This window comes from Pseudoliparis swirei, chromosome 11 (genome assembly GCF_029220125.1).
Source record: "Pseudoliparis swirei isolate HS2019 ecotype Mariana Trench chromosome 11, NWPU_hadal_v1, whole genome shotgun sequence".
Taxonomy (NCBI): Eukaryota; Metazoa; Chordata; class Actinopteri; order Perciformes; family Liparidae; genus Pseudoliparis; species Pseudoliparis swirei.
Genome location: NC_079398.1, coordinates 5,189,814 through 5,212,765, shown reverse-complemented (window position 1 = coordinate 5,212,765; position 22,952 = coordinate 5,189,814). Strand labels below are relative to the sequence as shown.

Here is a 22,952-nt window from a genome sequence, read left to right as displayed (position 1 = left end):
AAAGTATGGCCATATTGCGGCAGCGTGTAAAGGGAAGCAAAGATGTGGAAAATGTGGAGGGGAACATGACTATGGGAAATGTGAGGCTGGGACAGAGATCAAATGTGCAAATTATGGAGGTGCACACAGTGTGGCCTCTGGTGGGTGTGGAAGTGAGAAAGAAGGAAGTGGTAGTGCAGCTGAAAGTGAAAATGAATATATCGTATGCAGAAGCAGCAAAGATGGCTCAGAGGGAAAGTGGGGGGGAGAGAGGGGGGAGATGTAGTAAGGAAGGAACCGGCTCAACAGCCAAGTGAACAACTGTCGACTAAGAGTCAAAGGAGATGAGAATATAATGGCAGTAAATAAGGAGAACTTTGTGTTTTCATGGCAGAAGTGGTTAACTGCACATTCCAGGCAAAAGGGAGATCTGAGAAAATTGAAATAATAGTAAAAAGTGCAGCAAGATACTTAAATATTCACGGAATAACTGGGATGGCGGTACAGGAAGAGCTTAAAAAACAGGGGCAGTTAACCAAAGAATCATGCTCACAGGATTAATCATCATGTTAATTCTACAATGGAATGCTCGGAGTTTGTTGGCAAATGGACAAGAATTCAAAAATATGTTGGGGATATTCCTAGTAAGCCAGATGTCATATGCATACAGGAAACATGGTTAAAACCGAATTTGGACTTCAGACTAGCTGGATATGCGTGTGTTAGGTGTGATAGGGAGGGTGGTCAGGGAGGAGGATGTGCCACATTTATTAGTGAAGACGTCACATTTAGAGAGGTGAAGAAAGGGACCGAGCTCCAAGATGTAACTGTGGAGATCTGGGCAAGGGAAGGAGAGGTCATAGTTGTACATTTTTATAATCCCTGTAAAAAATTAGAGGTGAATAGATTGGCACAAATTGAAAGGATAGGTGGCAACAAGGTGGTGGTATGTGGAGATTTTAATGCACATAGTACATTATGGGGTGGAGCAAGAACAGATCTCAATGGGGAGGTAATGGAAGGATTCTGAGAGGAACACAATTTGGTTTGTTTAAACGATGGCAGAGGGACTCGATGTGCACACAGGGAACATGTCGGCGCTAGACTTAACCATGGTATCTAGGAGTTTAGCAGGGATATGCGAGTGGGAGGTAGAAGAGGAAACATCAGTGGGCAGTGATCATTTTCCAAGTAGTGGACAATTTGCAAGGGAGATGGGGTTGAATCAGATACAATTCACTGATGCCGTGTCGCTATCGGTAACACCTCCTTGGTTATTTTCCTCAGTATTAGTTGATCAATTTTTTCTCACTGAACAAAACCCAAGCACTTAAAAACATTGATAATATTGCAGGAATGGTGGAGGATAGGCTAAAGACGACATATAAATCATTTACTCCGGCATACACGGATGGATCGAAAGATCCTCGTACAGGTAGAACCGGTTTTGCGGTCACCAGCCCATCTTTTCGTGATGAAGTCAAACGGATCGTCAGACCATCTGTCGGTGGATACAGTCGAGACATTGGCCATTCTAGCAGCACTACAGTGGGTGGAGGAGGTTCAGATCAGTAAGGTCATCATTTGTTCGGATTCCAGTTCAACATTATTGTCCTTACAATCACTCTCATCGAACAGCAGGCAGGACTTAATCAATGAAATACAGGAAGCACTTTTCCATCTTAAGCATATGGGTATTTTGGTAGCATTCATGTGGGTGCTGGCACATAGAGGGGTAAAGGGAAATGAAGCAGCAGATAAACTAGCAAAGCAAGCACTGGAATGTCAGAACAAGAAGGATATTTTATTTAGCAAATCAGAAGCTAAATCACTCATAAAAATAAACATTATTAAGGAATGGCAGCACAGTTGGGAGGCAGGAGGCACAGGAAGACATCTGTATACTATTCAGAAGGATGTTAACAAGGGGAGGACAACAATATTTAGCACTAGAGAAGAAAACATATTGAGTAGACTCAGGATTGGACATACAAAGCTAAACAAAACAATGCAATTAATTAAAAAACACCCAACCGGACTGTGCGAGTACTGCAAGACAGCGGAAACGGTGGATCATGTCATGTGGCATTGCCAGAAATGTAGAAACGAGCGAGGCAGGTTGAAGAGGAGGCTGGCAGTAGGAGGGGTGCAATTGAGGGATGCATTATCCTTGGGGGCAGGAAGGGTGCTGCAGTATCTGAAGGAGACAGGGTTGAAGAGAAGAATTTAGGGCACTGAAGTTGACAGGGCTCCCTTCTTAGTTTTGTTTATTTATTTTCTTTTCTTTTTGAGGGGATAAAGTGCTAGATATTTCTAGTTAAAAGAAGGCAGGCAGTAGGTGGCGGTAATGCACCAGTTTGGATGCCAGCCGCCTAAAAACAAAAAGAAGAAGAAGAAGAAGGAAGCGCGTCGACATCCGCTTCACGAAACATCTTCCTGGCGCCTCGTGTGGAAGCCTCGAGACAAAGGACACGACGCTGGCCACTAGAGCCCGGATGTGCGGACACACGTGTTGAAGTGGACTTTGTAGAAAGTGTAACGGTGGCTGTTTCGAACCGGGTTTTTTGAAGTTCCCACGAAGCTTGGTCGCTGGTTGCAACGCAGCAGATACGAATTGGATGGTGAAAACTACAAAACAAACCAGTGAGGGGAACCAGGCAGATGATTCTGTCGTCAAGGCACATCTATCAGTTGGAGGTTGGAAAAAAGAAGTTTCCAAATGAGGAAACATAAGGACATGAAGAAAATTGTGATGGGGCGGAACAGCTGTGATGTGACTGGACCAGAGTGGGGAGATTCTGACTTGGGAGAAAGTGACAATAGTATGGATACTAGTCAAAGTAGGCCTACTAAGGGAAGGAATGTGACAGAAGGGGGTAATGTTGGTGCGACTAACACAAAGAGAGACAGTCACAAGAGTAGTAGAGATGGAGGCGGAGGATCAGGCAGTCCAGACAGTTCGGAGTTTAAAATTATTTTGAGATTTGGAGAAGAGGAGGGTTTCTGCCATGAGCCCGGTGAAACTAACCATCGTGTTAAAAAATCAAATTGGAGATATTCTCATGGCGAATGTTTTGAAAGACGGAAACTTATTGATTGTTTGTAGAAATGAAGAGCAAAGAGAGCGAGCGGACAGGATTAAGGAAATAGGGCGGTGCAAAGTAGTGAGCTCAAACCATATCCAAAAAGAAATACGTGGAGTAGTAAGGGAGTGATTTGGGGTCTCGGTTGGAGTCACGATGGAGGAAATTAAAGCGAACCTTAAAGGAGGAACTTTGAAAGGAGCCCGAAGGCTGCAGGTGACTCGAGACGGGGTCAGGAAAGACATTGATTACGTTGTGCTGGATTTTGAGGAGGAAGAACTTCCACAGAAAGTATCATTAGGCTACATAAGGTACACAGTGAAGGAGTTTATACCAAAGCCTATGAGGTGTTACAACTGTCAAAGGTTTGGACATACAGCTAAAGCATGTAAAGGCAGAAGGAGGTGTGCAAGGTGTGGAGAAGATCACGAGTATGGGCCATGGAGACATGAGCAACCAAAGGGTTGTAACTGCGGGGGAGAGCACAGCGTGGCTGACTATGGGTGTGAGGTGATGAAAAGGGAGAGGGAAGTACAGCAGGTGAGGGTGCAGAATAAAATCACCTATGCAGAGGCAGTGAAGAGAATGGGCCAGAGTGGAGGGGAGGGGAACACTAAGGCAGTAAAACAACCCACAGCAGTCCTAGAGCAGCCAAATGAGGGGAAAATAATGATAGATTTAAAAAAGCTAGTCACTTTCATAGCAGGGTAGTGAATGCTACAATGGAGGTCAAATCCAAGACGGAGAGAATCCAGATAATTGTTAAAGCAGCAGTTAACCATTTAGATATCAGAGGATTAACGTGGGAGGAAGTAAGAAATGATCTCAGTATTCAAGCAAGCAAAGAGCAAGTAGGGAGGATAGGTTTAAGCAATGCTTTACATACTACAATGGAATGCGAGGAGTTTGTTGGCTAATGGACAAGAATTCAAGAAATATGTTGAAAATGTATCTATTAAACCAGATGTCATATGCATACAGGAAACATGGTTAAGGCCAAATTTGGATTTCAGAATATTTGGATACACGTGTGTTAGGGGTGATAGGGAGGGTGGTGTAGGATGTGCCACATTCATTAGTGAAGACATTACATTTAGAGTAAAGATAGGAACTGAGCTAGAGTATGTAACAGTGGAGATCTGGGCCAGCGAAGAAAAGATAACAGTAATAAATTTTTATAATCCTTGAAAAAATTAGAGGCGAATAGATTGGCACAAATTGAAGGGATGGGTGGCAACAAGGTGGTGCTGTGTGGAGATTTTAATGCACATAGCACACTGTGGGGTGGAGTAAGAACAGATGCAAACGGAGAAGCAATAGAAGAGTTACTAGAAGAAAATAATCTAGTGTGTTTAAATTATGGCAGAGGACTAGATTAGATGTCCACAGGGAACATCTGCACTAGATTTAACTATTGTATCAAGAAATTTAGCGATATGTGAGTGGGATATAGAGGATGAAACATCAGTGGGGAGTGATCACTTCCCAATAAATTGTAAAGTGTCAATACAAAGAAGTAAAGAACAGAGAGACACAATAGTTAAGTGGGTATTTAGTAGGGCAAAGTGGGAACTCTTGAATATATATGAGCGTGAAATGGATACAATTGAAATTAATGAAGATATTGAGGAGATTGATACAAAATGACAGTTACAATACTGGAAGCAGCGAAGCAGACAATTTCTAAAAGTAATGGAAGGATGAAGAGAAAGGCAGTCCCTGGTGGACTGAGTGTGGGAGAGCAGTAAAAGAAAGGAACAAAGCTCTGAAGGTATTAAGAAGATCGCATACTTTCCAAACTTTAATAGAATACAAACACATACAAGCAAAGGTTTGTAGAATCATTAAGAAGCAAAAGAGAAAGCTGGCAGAAGTATTGTAGCAGAATTGGAAGAGCAACACCTGTGGGAGATTTGGGGATGATTAGAAGCATGAGAGGAATGAGGAAAGTGTGGCAGTATCCAGTGTTGAAGAGGCGGGAGGAAACAGCAGCGTCAGATGGGGAGAGGGCAGAGATGATGGCAAAAGCACCAACAGAAATCCACAGCTCTGACAACCTGACGGTAGAAGGTAAGAGAGGACGGAAAGGACACAATCAGCTCACCGCGATGTTCTTGGAAAGAGATGATACTAATAGTCCAAGTGATGCCCCATTTACCTTAGAGGAACTGAAAAGAGCAATAGAAAGAGGAGGACTTACATCACCAGGAAAGGATGACATTTGTTATACAATGCTTAAGCATTTAGGTAGTATTGCAATGATGAAATTGTTATTTTTTTATAATAAGGTCTGGCAAGTGGGGACACTACCTAGGTCTTGGAAAGAAGCTGTGATTATCCCAATCAGGAAACCAGGTAAAGACTCATCAAACCCAATGAATTACAGACCCATAGCATTAACATCCCATATAGGTAAAATAATGGAAAGAATGATTACAGATAGATTAGGTTTTTATATGGAGTCCAGGGGAATGATATCACCTCATCAAAGTGGATTTCGGAAAGGTAGAGGTAATATGGACCCAATTATTTGTTTAGAAACAGAAATCAGGAAGGCCCAGGTGAACAAGGAGTCAGTGATGGCTGTGTTCTTTGATGTGGAAAAGGCTTATGATATGGTTTGGAGGGAAGGGTTATTGATAAAATTAAATATGATAGGAATAGGGGGGAGAACATATATAATTGGATTAAAGATTTTTTAAGGAACAGGTTTATTCAAGTCAGAATTGGGGCAGCACTATCTAAACGATACCTGGTAGAGAATGGTACTCCACAGGGTAGTGTCATTAGTCCCATACTGTTCTCCATCATGATAAATGATGTGTTCCTTCAAGTCCAGGGTGATATTGGCCGATCTCTATTTGCTGATGATGGAGCACTGTGGAAGAGGGGGAAGAACATAAATCACATTAAAGGTAAAGTACAAGAGGCTGTGAAAGTGGGAGAAAGATGGTCTTATTCATGGGGATTCAAATTTTCTGTGGGGAAAACTAAAACAATCATGTTGACGAGGAAAAGAGGAGTTGATGCTCAGATAAAGATGTACGGACAAAAGATTGAAGAGGGGACCACAAGTCCTTCCTTCCTGCTGCTGTCAGGCTGCACAACAAACTGCAGGAGATCCTGGAGATCCTGGCAAACTCAGCACTTTACTTTGTTTTCCCTTTGTATATTTAGTTTCCTCTGTATATTTAGTATTTTAGTTTAGTATTTAGTATTGTTATTGTGTTTTATTTTTATTAATGCTCTAACGTGCACCGCTGCTGTGATCCTGAAATTTCCCGACTGTGGGACTAATAAAGGATTATCTTATCTTATCTTATTCACTTCACATAGCAGGCAGGATTTAATTAATGAAAAATATGAAACACTGTTCCGTCTAAAGAATATGGGTTTTGTCGTAGCATTTATGTGGGTACCAGCACACAGGGGGGTGCAAGGAAACGAAAGAGCAGATACACGAGCAACACAAGCGTTAGAAAGGCAGCACAAGATGGACATTTTACACAGCAAAGCAGAAGTTAAAACAATTATCAAAAGAAACATGATTAAGGAATGGCAGCATAGTTGGGATGTAGGGTAACAGGAAGACATCTGTATGCTGTGCAGAGGGAAGTTGGCAAAGGGAGGCCAGCTAGAAGAACACAGAGGAACCAGACTGAGGATCGGGCACACAAGGCTGAACAAAACAATGCATCTCGTAAATAAACAGCCAACAGGACGATGTGAGCGCTGTCAAGGACCAGAATCTGTAGAACATATAATCTGTCATTGTCAGAAATACACACTTGAGCGACACATGTTGAAGAGGAAGCTGGGAGTGGAGGAACTAAATCTAGCAGATGCGTTAAATTTGGGGGCAAGACAGGTATTACAATATGTGAAAGAAACAGGATTAAGCAATAGAATTTAAAGCACTGACAGTTTTGAATCTCCCTTTTGTTTTGTTTGTTTTATTGATTTTGTTTTGTGGGTATTTTGTTGGGTTTGGTTTTGTTTGTTTGGTTTTGTAAGGGGATAGGGTCTCTGGTCCACACTCCACTACAGGAGGTGGCGGAAATGCACCGTTCACTGGATGCCATCCGCCAAAAAATTTAAAAAGAAGAAGAAGAAGAACCCTGAGCCGCTCGTCATCAACAGGCGCCTCGACATCCGCTTCACGAAACATCTTCCTGCGCCTCGACACACGTGTGGAAGCCTCGAGACAAAGGACACGTCGCTGCCCACCAGAGCCCGGATGTGCGGACACACGTGTTGAAGTGGACTTTGTAGAAAGTGTAACCTCAGACTCACGAAGCTCGCGTCGCGTGGCAACAGGAAGGAGACGGAGACGGAACTCGGCCACACGGCGCGAGTCGCAGCGACTCTCTGGAGACTAAACGGCGCGTCTCGCCCACGATGCCACGTGACCCTGTGCGAGCGACTCTGTGTTGTTCCGCTTCGCCGGAAACGTCCGGATTGTGTCCTCGTGTCCTGCGGAGCTCATGTCATCGTGCCAGCAGGAGATACACGGACCAGCGGGCCGAGCTACACCGGCGCGGAGCCGAGTGAGCGGAGCGTTTTTAACGGAGCTGTCTGGAGGAAACGTTTCTGAGCTCGTGAACATGTCTAAAGCCCAAATGCTGAGAGGTTTAGTCAACCAGCGACTCACTGCGGCTGCGCAGGAGATCTGCGGGCTGTTTGAAGGAACGATCGCAGAGTACGAGGAGGAACTGTGTAGTTTAAAAGAGGAGAACGAGCGGCACAGGAAGCTGCTGCACGCCGTGTTCAACCCGGAAGTCCGGTTGCAACGAGCAGGTGGGTTCTCTTTGTTTATCACTTTAACCTGATAGTGGGGCAGATGGTAGAATAATCGTGTAATTTATGATGACAGCACGACATTGTGTGGAGTTGTTCTCCAGAGGTCTTCTGCCCGGTTTTGTGTCTCTATTCTTATGTTTCTAAGTGCTAATTTTAAACATGCTAATTTATTAGACTTATTACGATACATCTCACAGGTACTGATTGTACTTTTACTGTACTACATCAGAGGTACATATTGTATTGTTACTGTACTACATCAGAGGTACATATTGTATTGTTACTGTACTATATCTCAGTACAATCACTCAACAAAAAGACTGTTTGTGGTTCTGGCTTCTCATTGGTGGAACGAGCTCCCCACTGATATCAGGACAGCAGAAAGTCGACAACTAAAAACACATCTTTTCCGACTACCTTGAATAAAAACAGATTAGCACTTCAGTGTCACTTGATTGGCACTTAGTTATGGTATTACTTATTGTATTATGTTACAACTCATGGAATTACTTATTGTATTACTTATAATACTGATGGTGTTACTTGTAGTATTACTTATAATAATACTTATGGTATTACTTATTGTATTATGTTACAACTCATGGTATTACTTATAATAATAATACTGATGGTATCACTTATAGTATTACATATAGTATTACTGATGGTATTACTTATAGTATTACTTATGGTATTACTGATGGTATTACTGATGGTCAACCCCTGCTTTCACCATTGTTCTTCTCTTTGCCTCCACTCTGGCCCAACACTGATGTGGAGCTGAGGTGTCAACCAGTGCATACAACCTGCAACTCTGGTGTCCTTCAACAGCCGCTGCTACTCCTTGCTTCTCTGCATAGATCTCCCGAGCCTTCACAGTTGGGTTTCCACAAACCTCTCTTGTGTTCCAGGATCAAAGATCTTGTATCAGGGAGTCGTTAAAAGTACAATGTTGTTGGTTCCCTGGTGGCGAGTACGGATGCAGGACTTTGAACCAACGTCTCCTTTGGTGGATGGTGTCATGCAGAGGTGTGATGTCATCATCTACCCTGCCCCACCAGACCCTTGCTTCCTTTTCAGTGTCTCTTTAGTCTCCAGTTGAATCATTTGGTGACTAGTGGGTGTGGCACATTTCTGTTCGGTGGATACAGTTTGCTGTTGGATCTGGGCACCCCTAATTTTGTGTCTCTGGTCCCGTGGATCATTATTGCCTTGTGGCTGAGTATTGGGTGCTTGTTATGGCGGGGATAGACATTATGGGAGTACTGAAGCGGTCCTGACTGAGACTGCTAACCCTTTGGTTAAGTCTCCTCTTCCTCTCACTACTGGGGTCCCTCAAGGCTCTGTCCTGGGTCCCCTCCTCTTCTCTCTGTACACTAATTCTCTCAGCTCTGTCATTTGCTCGCATGACATCAGGACAGCAGAAAGTCTCTCTTTCTCGTTTGGCTCTCTCCGAAGGCGGTCGCATTTTTCCCTCCCCCTCCTCCCCATGATTTTCCCTGCTTGGCTCATATTGTCTTGTCTTGTCCTATACTTGAGACTCTCTCCTCATCGCTCTTTGAACTAAAAACCATGGACCCGATCAACTGGTCTCTCAACGCAATTGACACCATCTTCTCGATGAGGAGCTCGGGTTCGGGGGAACCTGCCCGTCCTGCCGGGACGTTTGCAGCTGGTTACACGATGGGCGCGTACAAGAAGTGGCGTGTCGTGTGCCTAGCAGCCCTTTTCGTGGAGGATGTAGAAGACATCTACCTATTCGGAACTATGATTACAGGATTTCTGCTAATTGGATTTGGCACTTATCGGAAAATTAAGGAAACGGTGACAGCCGTTAAAAGCCCCCTAAGGCTGCCCGACATGAGTGATGCTCTGGGTAGAGTTGTTGGCACTCAGACTTTGGCATTCAACCGCCAGAATGATAACATCGTGGAGAAGCTGACGTCTCTGCAAATGAAATTGGATCGATTTGAAAACCTATTGGGAAATGGGAGAAGAATGGAGGGATAGTAGTTGCGCAAATTGAATGCAGCAACTGGAAGACCCAACAATCCCAATCTGATCTGCTTTCGGCTCCCTCAACCAGAACGGGCCTTGGCCGAGGCCGTTACTGGAACAACAGATCGCTGAAGTGAGAATCTCTCTCATTCCCTTCCCCCTATCCACAGACACCTGTGGTTGTTGTCTCCCCAGGACCTTTCAATGCTTTCTCCATGGCAACGACCATCTTGCGTTCTGAGCACTCTGTCTGTTGTGGCCTGGCGGAGGACGACATACCAGGCCACTCACACACGAACTTCCACACACTGATATGCATTCACTACCCTCACCCCCATCCCACGCCTTCGCCTGCTTCGTACCCCAAGTGTGACAGGACGGGGTCTACTGGCGCCTTAAATGGCAGCCGGATGGCAGGCTACTTGTGTGCGCTGGCAGGGTTTTTCCTGCATAGCGAACATTTGGGTAGCGCCTAAGCGTTTTCCAGCGCCTATGACAAATCCCGAGCGCCTAAGGCAAAAAAAAGTCTGCGATAAAAAAAAACTGTGTTCATCACGTGCATGTCAGCGAATATGTTCTCAATAGTATGTTTCAAGGAGGCTACAGCCGAACACTCGTTCTGTTTTGATCAATAGTAATCAAGTTCAGTGTTTCCCCGAGGTTTACAGCTTCAGGGGCGGACTAGTGCCGCAATAAGCCATGTTGCCCTAAGCTAATTTAACACTGAGGTGTGGCGCGCATCACGGCTGAGCGAGGCGCCCGGCATCGGAGCTCTGGGCGAGCCGAGAAGAGTTGTTGGGGGCTAGTGAGACCGTGCGCGGCGCATCACGGCAGAGCTTCGATGCCGGCGCGCGCATCGCTCTGGGGGGGGGTAAATTACAGGGTGACGGGTTGTCAGATTTCACCCTGTTATAATGGTAGGGGAAACACTGGAGTTGATAAGCGTGTCTTCTTGTCTGATCAATACGCAACTGTGAGGTGCGTGACTTGATAGAGCGGCCAGCTGTTGATCACTCACTCAACAGCCCGACTGCATGAATAAAAAATTTTTTTGGGGAGCACCCAAGACACATTTTGACCCAGGAAAAACCCTGGTTGGTTACCTTCCGCCCCCCAATGGCTGGGCTTAGATCACCCAGTCTTTGGCTTACCTCCCCTCCCCGTTGCACGTCTTGTTTAAATGTATGTGCTTTTGTGCTGAGGTGTTTTTTCCTGCTCCCACACTGTACCCCTCTAGGGGCATAATCTGGGTTTTTTTCCTTTTTTCTTCTTCTTTCTTTCTCTCCTCTCTTCCCTCATGTTATGCTGTAATCTTCCAGTATCTGCCTGTAATTTCCCGCTTGCGGAATCAATAAAGTATACATCTATTGTTAAGAGAGACGCGTACGTGAACCGAATTCTGTCGCCTCGGGTGAGAGACGGAAAGAAAAGGCACGCCGCAGTCTTCTCGTGTAGGGGAAACCGGGAGGAGGCGGGGCGAGGGGGGGCGGGAGCGAGAGAGGAGAGAGATGGAGAGGAGGGGAAAAGGTTTGAGGTGCGAGCGGCCTCACACCGGGTACTTTATTGAGGAAATAATCGTGCTCTAATGACAGGCGTGAAAACTGTCGTAACAGCACGGCGGCCCAGGCGCAGCCAGCGTCACCGCTGCTAACCTGTCGCACTGGAGAGGACACGGGTCCACACGGGTCACGATGCCCGCCTCTCTTCTGACGAACGGCCCGGTCACGGTATCCTCGCCACGGCCGAGGAGCAGGAAACTTCGGCGAGCGGGCGAGTTAAGGGGGAGGAGGCGGAGATCAGTAACTCCCTATATGATTCTGCGATCGTTCGGGCCTGATGATGACGCGTGCACCTCGACAGTGGTTGCTGTTTGGCTCGGCGCGCGACACCGGATGATGTCAGATCGATCTCATGGAGAGAAATGCTGGGTATTCAATTATCTAGTCTCCTCCCAAACACGCTCGAGGGTACAAGAGTAGGCGGCTGGCTGGCGGACACATTTATTAATATTCTTATTCTTAGGACAAACTCCGCGACGAGGACTCAAGTGTTACGAGTCCCTCTTGGTCCCGAGCCAACCACGGCTCGGCCGAGCCGGAGGTCTACCAGCTGCAGCGATTTCTCGTCAGTACAAAATGTCAGTGGAGAGTGTGAGGGCTCAGAATGGTCCCTGGGGACTGAGGTCAGTAGGGGTAGCCGTGCAGACTCACCTCGGAGGCTGCGGGGTCCGCTCCCGGGTCAACGCCTTCCGTCTCCTCGGGTGGGTCGACAGGTGAAGAAATAGGTCTCACAAACAAAGTAGGTCCACAAACCGAATGTAAAGTTTAAGACTGCAAGGCAGCCAAGTATTTTATTCAAAAAGAAAGAAGAAAGAAACAAAGTACAATTACAAGTCAGTTCCCTCACGGAAGCCTGACGCTAAAACACAACCACTAAAAACCTCCTTTTTCTGACCTCTCAAAAACTCTCTTTTCCTTTTCCCTGTTCGTCACCTTTATACCCTCGGCTCCTCCCACTTTTACCGGATATCCGTCCCTCTTTGGGGTGCTGATGGGGGGTTCATCCCCTCTCTTCCTGAGAGGTTCTGGAGACTCTCTGTCCCACTTCAAAGAGGGGGACCGTTGTCTTCTCTTATCTCTCAGGCATTTAGGGTACCCTCTTTATGACCCTTTCAGACCTGGTGAGACTTCCCGATGCCAGTGACATCAAACACACTCTAACCGGGGGTCAGGATACGGAACATATTGGGAGACATATATCACATTATCATATCAATGACCATTGATCTACAGGCAGGTTAACACACGTGAATCCAGGCTTGTGTTTATTCACTTTCGTAGTAACATCCTCTCTGGCCCATTTGGTCAGGATTTGGGCTCCTGAACACACAATCAACCAGGTCTTCATTTGAATATCACAAGAGGTGCCATGGTCCTGTCGTGTCGAGCCGGTTGTAAACGCCTCCGCTGACCCCTCAGGACCCGTGTTCTGTCACACCTGGCCCTCTGCTTCTCGTCCCAGCGATGGCCTCGATGCTTTCATCTGATTTTACAGCCACTTTCCCTGTCGGCCGGCATGATGGATTCCTTGTTGCTTTCCTATTGTTGTAGTCTAATGGAACTGGGGTCCCCTTTGATCTGTTTTATTACTCACATTCCGCATTTACTTTTCCCGGCCTGGTCTATTCTCGCTAATCCCAGAAAAATTCGCATTTATTTGTCCCACTTCTAACACTATCTATCTGTCTCTACATCTTCTGCCGAAAATAAAAAACACATATTTTCCAACTACGTTGAATAAAAACAGATTAGCATTTCAGTGGCACTTGAATTGCACTATGGCATTACTGATATCATTACTTATGGAATTACTCATGGTATTACTTTTGGTATTTTTAGAGTTTGGCATTCTTGGAGAACTGTTACTTTCTTTATTCTTGTTGTTCTGAGTTTGTACTCGTGGTTGAATTCACTTATTTTAAGTCGATTTGGATAAAAGTGTCTGCTACATGACATGTAATGTTTTCTTTTTATTTAGAGGTCATGCTTCTCTCATCCACAACTAACTCAGAATATTCAGTGATATACTTCTTGAATAAATAACAGTTTAATATGAGATTCATAAGATGTATAAATGTATGTTTCTATTCTCCACAGACGTCCAGCAGCTGTTGGTGGTTAAAGAAGAGGTTCCTTCTGAGCAGCAGGTCTGGAGCTTCAGTCTGGACCAGGTGCATCCAGAGCCCCCACTAGTTAAAGAGGACCAGGAGGACCCAGAGCCTCCCCACATTAAAGAGGAACAGGAGGACCCAGAGCCCCCCCACATTAAAGAGGAACAGGACGACCCAGAGCCCCCCCACATTAAAGAGGAACAGGAGGAACTCTGGACCAGTCAGGAGGGAGAGCAGCTTCAAGGGCTGGAGGAGGCTGGTCTCAAGTTCTCATTCACTCCTGTGAAGAGTGAAGCTGAAGAGGAAACTCAGTCCTCTCAGCTTCATCAAAGACGAACTGAACCGATGGAAATAGAAGCTGATGGAGATGATTGTGGAGGACCAGAACCAGCCAGGAACCCAGATCCAGATAGACCTCCAGATCCTGATGAGGAGACTGGAGACTCTTCTGAACCAGATACTGATGACTCTGTTGATTGGAAAAAGACCAGAGAACCTCAAGCAGGTTTAAACTCTCTGAGTAATGATGACGTTTCTGTCAGTGATTCAAAATGTAGTTCTCGTGAAAAACCTTTCAGCTGCTCAATCTGTAAAACATCTTTTGCGCATACCAGTAATTTAAAAAGACACATGTTAACTCACACAGGAGAGAAACCGTTCAGCTGCTCAGTCTGTAAAAGATGTTTTCGAGAGAGAAGAACTCTAAAGACTCACATGTTAACTCACACAGGAGAGAAACCGTTCACCTGCTCAGTCTGTAAAACATCTTTTGCACAGAGAGGAACTTTAAAGAGTCACATGTTAACTCACACAGGAGAGAAACCTTTCAGCTGCTCAGTCTGTAAAAGATGTTTTACAGGCAGAGGAACTAAAGACACATGTTAATTCACACAGGAGAGAAACCTTTCAGCTGCTCAGTCTGTAAAACATCTTTTGCACACAGGATAACTTTAAAGAGTCACATGTTAACTCACACAGGAGAGAAACCGTTCAGCTGCCCTGTCTGTAAAACATGTTTTAGAGAGAGAGGAACTCTAAAGAGACACATGTTAACTCACACAGGAGAGAAACTATTTTAGTTGTTCTTGTTTTGGTAAAGTTGACATTTATTCCACTCCCTCACTTGTCATGAAGACCGTGAGAAACCTCCCTCATTGATCACCGTTCTGACTTGGGATTAATGGATGTCAGGATCAGTTAAACATGAATTAATTAGGCAAACCAAAAGCTGGAGACAGCAATGAAAAGATGCTTAGGACGAAGATGTACTGAAAACAGAGTTAAATGAAGAATTTGGGAATTTCAAACAGAGATGAGGCATAAAGTCCACCTCCTCTCGTCCCACCTGCACTCTGTTTTGTGGTGCAACCATAAAGTAATGCTCGATTCAGAGAAACAATGGAGTCAATCTGTAAAGATGTGGGCACAACAGTCAGAAAATGTGTTCTCCGACATATGTCATGCCCATCTGAATTATTGTACACAAATCTATGGACAGGTTATTAGTGAATGTAGAAACAGTGACAATGAAAATATACCATGTTTATGCCAAAAAAAATAGCCGGACACTGCAGGGAATCTAACCCCATCCCAGTAAAGTAGGAGTACCATTACCAGTGACTTGTTTTCTTTTTGAGGCTTGTGGGTTATAATATTTTTTCCATCACACCTTATTTTATTTTTTTTACTTTTTATTTTGCATTTTCCACAAACAGATTATTCCTTGACATCGAGAAGAAGAAAAAAATATATATATCTACAACAAAATAAAATCAGCACACGTCCAAATCCATCTATATCCACATACACACCCGGCAAACATTCCCACCCATCCCCTCCCACATGTTTATACTTATACATCTACCCTCCAAGAGCCAATGAGGAGGGAGGGAAGGACCAAACAATCAAACTACATACAACCAAATGATAAGCATTAAATACAAAGTGAAATAACTAAAGAAAGGTAAAAGGCATCAATGTGAAAAATAAAGAAATCAACAGACATTCATTTCATACCCAGATTTTTCATAGACCTCTTTGTTTTGCAGTTGTACTCTGTGTGTACAGCCTCAACCCCTCTCAGTTATAACATCTACATCCAATATCGACTAGATATAACGTCACGCCCATCTTCTTGTGAAGATATCTAATGTCATTTGTAGTTTTGCAGTCATTTTTTCCATTGTATGGACCTGTTTTAATCTCCGTTTACACTGAGTTATGGTTGGTGGTTTTGCATCTTTCCAGTTCAGTTATTGTTTTTCTGGCAATCATTAAAAGTATACGTAGAATATACCTCAGATTGGTGTCCCCTAAATCTCTTCACTTCAATGATTCTATTGATTTCTTTTTTAATATTTTTCCAAAAACCTTTGACTACTGGGCAGTCCCAAAAGATATGCGTGTGATCTCCTATTTTTCCACATTTTCTGCAGCATGTGAAGGATCCTTCACATATGAAGAGATTACAAGAGGTGTATTAAAATATCTGATTTTTTGTTTCCAATCAAATTCTTTCCATAATTGGCTATTGATTCCTTTATGACATTTATTGTACAGATCTTCCCATGTTGCATCTTCAATTATAACATTTATTTCCAATTCCCACTTTTCCTTGATGTTCAATGTATTTTGTGTTCTGTCAGCTGTAAGCCTTCTATATATGTGGGAGACGTGGTTTTTAGTTGGAAAGCCGTTTTCTGCTATACTAATAAAATAGTCTTCCATTACATTTTTTTTTTTTACTAACTGTCTTTATGGTTTGTAATGTAGTGTCTCATTTGAAGGTATCTATGCAGGTCCTTTGATGGAAGTGTATATTGTTCTTGCAGCTGAGAAAATTATTTGAGTTCTGTTCCATCAAATAATTGGTTGATGGTTTTAAGACCTTTTACAGCCCACTGTCTAAATCCACCATCCCACATCGAGGGAGGGAATTCTATGTTGCCTACAAGTGGCATAGCCCTTGAGAGTGAGCTGGGTCCTTCAAGCTTCTTTTTAAGTATTGTCCAAATCTTCAGTGTGTGTTTTATCCATTTGTTTTTTAAATTTATTTTGTTAAATGATTTGATATCAATAAAAGGCAATGTTGATCTAGATATACCCTTAGCTGTGCTCTGTTCGATATGGGTCCCTCCTGTCTCCTGGTCATTTCCAATCCATGCCACTATAGCTGTTAGTTGTGCTGCCCAATAATATAGTTTCAGGTTTGGTAGGCCGAGACCTCCTTTTTCTTTGGGTAGAAGCAGTGTTTTCAGTCTTATTCTGGGTTTCTTATTCTGCCAGATGCATTTTGAGATTAGTTTATTTAACATATTGAAGATGGAAACTGGTACTGCCACTGGTAGAGACTGAAACACATTCATGTTCACCGTCTCCGCTCGACCAAACAATGAGGGGCAGAATTTGCCAACGTGTCAGGTCATTTTTTATTTGTTTGATTAGCTTATTGTAATTGGCATCAAACAGCTGTGTGAAGCTCGGTGTAATATTAATTCCCAAATATCTAAATCCTTGTTTGGACCAGTGAAAGGAAATGTCCTCATTCAACTGCGTGGGCCAGATTCTGGATATCATCATCGCCTCTGATTTGTTTTCATTCATTTCATACCCTGATACTGAGCCGTATTTGTGCAGACACTGCATAAGTGCAGGAATGGAGAGAAGAGGGTTTTTTATAAAAAGCAAAATGTCATCTGCAAACAGAGCTATTTTATGGTCTGTTCCACTTTCGTCCACTATTCCTTGAATTTGTATATTTTGGCGTATAGCTTCTGCAAGAGGTTCAATACTAAGTCCAAAGAGGATGGGTGACAGTGAATCCCCCCGTCTCACGCCCCTCTCCACCTTAAAACATTCTGAGCAGTGACCATTCACTCTGACTCTTGATCTTGGGTCTCTATACAACAAGTTGATCCAGCTCACAAATTCTTCCCCGAATCCCATTTCTATCATGTTTGTTCCAGGGATAACCAGTCAACTCTATCAAATGCCTTTTGAGCATCTAAGCCGAGAAGCATTGCATGTTGTCCGTCTCTTGACGCTATTCATTGTAAATTTAGGGCTTTTCTTATGTTGTTTGTTTCTTGACGGCCTAGGATGAATCCAGTTTGGTCGGGTTTTATTAATTTTGTTATATATTTTTGGGTTCTGGCCGCCAGGATGGACGTCAGGATTTTATAGTCTACACATAAGAGGCTTATTGGGCGGTAACTGGTGCACTGTATGGGATCTTTTCCTTCTTTATGTAGGACCGTAATGATGGCTTCAGACCATGATTTCGGTGGATCTCTCATTTTTAGTACATGATTATATATTTTGCATAATATAGAATATACACTTTTATTAATCCCCAAGGGGAAATTAGTTCTCTGCATTTAACCCATCCTTAGTTATTAAGGAGCAGTGGGCTGCGGTGAAGCTCCCGGGAAGCAACTGGGGGTTCAGTGCCTTGCTCAAGGACACTTCGACTTGCAACTAATGGGGAGAGCGGGGATCGAACCCACAACCCTGCGGTTGCAGGACGGCCCTCTTACCCCACTGAGCTAAAGCCGGTGAGGGGTGAGGTCGTTCACAAAGGCTTTGTAATCCAGTGAATCCATCTGTTCCCGGTGATTTATTGTTTTTTAGTTTAGCAATGGTTTCTTTAATTTCATCTTGTGCCATCACATCTCTTTGCCGTGTCGTCTGGCTGAGAGTTAGCGTTAGCTCCGCCGCCGCCACCCACTTCCAAATGACTGAATGTAAAGTTCTGTACACCCCAACTTCTTGGCGGTGGTATTATTCTTCATTCCTGTGTTTGCAAAATCAATTTTAAAAAAAAGAAAATAAATAAAAAGAAAAGTTTGAATCCTCTCAGCGCCTTATGCTGCGTTTACTCCTGTGAGTTGTAGTGGCTTATCTCAATGGCTTTACCTGCGTATGACTTCATTAAAGTCTTTTTTTTGGACATTACTAAATTCTCAAAGGTCCCATTTCACATCAACGTTGAATCCTCTCAGCGCCTTATGCTGCGTTGACTTTTTGTGGCTTTTCGCGGTTTCACGTGATTTGCTTACACACACACAACATGCCTCCTGGCCTTCACGACACCGTTAGCTAGACACCTCGTACTTTTTGAGTGGAAACACGCTCTCCCACCCACACATAACAGTTAAAAGAGATCCTAAATCATATACAACTTTAAAAGATCAGATTTGGACTCAGAGATTCCAGTGAATCCTTTTGATGAGACCTGGAAGCCTTTTATTAACTATTTGAGCAATGCGCCAATCCAACAGGAACTAGTTTACTCGTTTTTTTTATCATAACGCTGATTGGCTTTCCCAACTCAGCTTCTTCACCTGCAGCTGATTCTCCGTCGTCTCTGCCGCTGTCTTCCCGATTACCGCCCAGACGCCTAGCGAGCGTCTGAAAGGAAATGTAACCATGCAGACGACTGTTGGAGGAGAAAATGTGTTAACAATTGTCTCACCCAAAGGTCGATGGGGGAGTAAGCTATATCATTCATAGGGGTCATGGGTAAAGGTCACAAACCCAGGGATCTTGAGGTAATGACCAAACCGAGCTTGAACTGGGGGGTTGCAGAATAAACAAGCCTTCAGGTGTCTCAACTTCCTCTGATAGGAAACAGATGGACTTTGGAATGTGGATTCTCTCTAAGATCTATAAAGGTTGCAGTCTTGCACAGAGAGGGGAGCAGTTATTTCTGACGGCTTCGAGAGAGGTCTCAGGGATTCTGCTCCATTCAGCTGAATGTTTTCATGACTTGTTTGTTATTTAGCGTTTGGTTGATGACTTGTAAACTTGTTACTATAATAAAGTGTTATGGGTCAACCATGCTTAAACTACTTTTGATCTCTCACAACGTAAAGGAACACTTATTTCCACCACAAATTGGCGACGAGGATGCGATGGACGCTTTGACGGGACTCGGCTGAACGGCAGATGGCCATAAGATAGATGAATCCTCCCGAGGGTGAGAAGCTGCCGTTCAGGCGGAGACCGGACGGCCGATCCAATCTAGTTGAAAACTATGGACAACACGGTGAGAGATCCAATTTATTTTAAAACAAAAAGTCATGAAACAGGGAAAATAGAAAAATCTCACAATCAGGTGTTGTTAACAGACGTGTTTTGAAAACTGTTGGGTTCTCTAGTGGTTCGTATGCACCAGTTTTGGCGCACACTTCTCAGGGAAAACAGTTAGCAGTTTTTAGAGAGAGCAGCGGTCACTGACTTGCCTTGGTCATTCATGTGTATTGTTTAGAGTGCACGCGTCTGGGGAATCCTGAAAATGTATTGACGCACACGTCGACGCAATACACAAATGACTAGAGATGGGTAGTGCTCAGAGAAGAGGGGAGACTAGTTGGAACCATGTCGTCCCGATCCTTCCGACCCTGTGTGAATTTATGTCGGAACATTATCCGGGCAGTTTAGATCAAATGCAAAAATGGATAGAAGTCAGTGGCGGTTCGTCCATAGGGGGCGCTAGGGCGCCGCCCCTCTTAAAATTTGGAGATGAAAAAAAAAGAAGAAGAAAAAAAAAAAAATCTGTCAAAAAACATTATATGCCAAATCATTTAAATAGTAAATATACCGTGTTGACGCGCTAAATGTGTGTGGGAGACCGTAAGCCCCTGTCAACAACCACTTAAGTTAATGTGAAAAATATAATATATCGCCATTATCACGGAGAGAAGCCCTCCCTTTTTCGAGGCGCTGGTCTAACGTGTGTAGCATCGATACAACATTTCAGTCGTTTGGCAATGACCGGCTTCACACTGGAGGATGAAACCGAATCTTAGAAGCACAAATGCGCGCGATTGGATTATTCGGCAGATCAGAGACCGTATGTTCCCTCAGCCCATAGAGCAGTGTTGCCAGGTCCGCGGTTTTTCCCTGCGGAATCGGGCCACTTTTGAAGTGTTGCGGGTTGAATTTTTTGTCCTTGGTTCGGGTAGACCTATTTTGCATGCAAATTACATGAATATCTTTCAATAGAAATCCATATTTTAAATGAAATAATTTATTCATACCCAAATCCTACCAAACTGACTCCAGATCAGCACGTACACACATTTTATTTATGATAATATACTGTATCTAATTACACAAGGCCATTTTAGGACCTAGGTGAAATAACTTGAGGGAAAACTGCTTTTAATGCTGGCAAACTAAACATATGTTGTTACTTTGTAGATATTACAATACATTTGGCAATGATAGCAATGCTGTTGAACTTTAAAAGCAGTGTATATGGTTTGGCACGGGCATATTTTGAGTTCTGATATTGGGCTGGTTTTTGGGCTGGTTGTGTCACACAGACCTGGCAACCCTGCTGCCCAGAGCTCCACGGAGAACGCGAGCAACATAGCTAGCAGAAGCTTTATGTTAGCATGGCGTCGACTGAAAACTCTGGTATCTCTACACCAAACACCTTTCAATCGGCGGTCAGATATTGACAAGAAGAGGATGAAAGAGTTGGGACCCAACATCGGATTTAAAATTCTGCAGCAAAGCGCTGACCGCGGAGGACGTACACCGGAGGTTCTCCTCAAGCCTATATGCTAACCGGAGCTGATTAGCTGAATGCTCCATGAGTAATTCGTTTTTGTTTCCCTGTCTGTTTTCCAAAGTCCTGGGACGGAAACTCTCTGGACTACAACGGGTGAGGGATCTACAGAGTTAACATGTGTCTCTTTAAATGACTGCTCTGTAAAAGATCTTTTACAGACTGAGCAGCTGAAAGGTTTCTCTCCTGTGTGCGTTAACATGTGGCTCTTTAAAGTTCTTCTCTCTGGAAAGATGTTTTTACAGACTGAGCAGCTGAAAGGTTCTCTCCTGTGTGAGTTAACATGTGTCTCTTTGATCCTTGTAAAACATCTTTTACAGACTGAGCAGCTGAAATTTCTCCTGTGTGAGTTAACATGTGTCTTTAAATGACTCAAAAAGATGTTTTACAGATTAAGCAGCTGGTTTTTCACACATTTTGAATCACTGACAGAAACGTCATCATTACTCAGAGAGTTTAAACCAGCTTGAGGTTCTCTGGTCTTTTTCCAATCAACAGAGTCATCAGTATCTGGTTCAGAAGAGTCTCCAGTCTCCTCATCAGGATCTGGAGGTCTATCTGGATCTGGGTTCCTGGCTGGTTCTGGTCCTCCACAATCATCTCCATCAGCTTCTATTTCCATCGGTTCAGTTTGTCTTTGATGAAGCTGAGAGGACTGAGCTTCCTCTTCAGCTTCACTCTTCACAGGAGTGAATGAGAACTTGAGACCAGCCTCCTCCAGCCCTTGAAGCTGCTCTCCCTCCTGACTGGTCCAGAGTTCCTCCTGTTCCTCTTTAATGTGGGGGGCTCTGGGTCCTCCTGTTCCTCTTTAATGTGGGGGGGCTCTGGGTCCTCCTGTTCCTCTTTAATGTGGGGGGGCTCTGGATGAATGGGGGCTCTGGGTCCTCCTGTTCCTCTTTAATGTCTCTGGGTCCTCCTGTCCTCTTAATGTTCTGGGTTGGTCCAGACTGAAGCTCCAGACCTGCTGCTCAGAAGGAACCTCTTTAACCACCAACAGCTGCTGGACATCTGTGGAGAATAGAAACATACATTTATACATCTTATGGATCTCATATTAAACTGTTATTTATTCAAGAAGTATATCACTGAATATTCTGAGAGTTAGTTGTGGATGAAAGCATGACCTCTAAATAACATTACATGTCATGTAGCAGACACTTTATCCAAAACAACTTAATAAGTGAATTCAACCCATTCAAACTCAGAACAAGAATAAAAGTAACAGTTCTCCAAGATGACTCTAAAATACCAAAAGTAATACCAGTAATTCCATAAGTGATATGTATGCCATAATGCAATTCAAGTGCCACAGAAATGCTAATCTGTTTTTTATTCAATTTGAAATATGTTTTTATTTTTCATGTAAGACTTTTATCTTTATTATTTTCTGGTACACATGCTTACCATGGGGAAAAAAAAAGAGTTCTGATCATTAGAGGCCCTCCCCCTCATTTGGGACACAGGAAGAAGCAAACATGATCTGAGATTGGAGAGGAAGAAAGGGCCTTCATTTTTGTTGTTTTATTCAGAGTGTGTTTGTGAAGCAGTGTCTTATCTTTTCTATGATGCAAGGAATATCTGTTTTGGATGAAATAAGTTGTAAACAGATATATGTGATTGAGGTTAGAGAGTCTTTTTTGCATAGTGTGAGTGATGATGTAAATATACAAACAGTGACAGTGTGAAGTGTAAATGAAACATAGTACAGATAAAACAGAGATGTTCTGTCTCCTGAAAGATTGAGAACATCTGACAGCAGTGATATGTCCTCCTCATGTCATCCTAGCACCACATGTTGTACAGGAAATCACAGACAGAGCCAGCCATGGACATGCAGTGAAGTCCA

General features: G+C 43.7%; 1 protein-coding gene across 1 annotated transcript; it reads left to right on the top strand.

Annotated features, from left to right (window-relative positions):
• Nucleotides 1-7,605: 7,605 nt before the first annotated feature.
• Nucleotides 7,606-14,415, top strand: LOC130201602 (zinc finger and SCAN domain-containing protein 5B-like). Its single transcript, XM_056426672.1, has 2 exons — nucleotides 7,606-7,859; nucleotides 13,517-14,415. The coding sequence occupies exons 1-2, from the start codon at nucleotides 7,667-7,669 to the stop codon at nucleotides 14,413-14,415; spliced, it is 1,092 nt and encodes a 363-aa protein (XP_056282647.1). The 5' UTR covers nucleotides 7,606-7,666.
• The last annotated feature ends 8,537 nt before the right edge of the window (nucleotides 14,416-22,952 follow it).

What these genes read in the sequence shown, in the direction of transcription:
- LOC130201602 (XM_056426672.1), top strand. Translation starts at nt 7,667, where the DNA reads ATGTCTAAAGCCCAAATGCTGAGAGGTTTAGTCAACCAGCGACTCACT. An exon ending in AGTCCGGTTGCAACGAGCAG is followed by an intron (nt 7,860 to 13,516) that starts GTGGGTTCTCTT and finishes TATTCTCCACAG; the next exon opens with ACGTCCAGCAGCTGTTGGTG.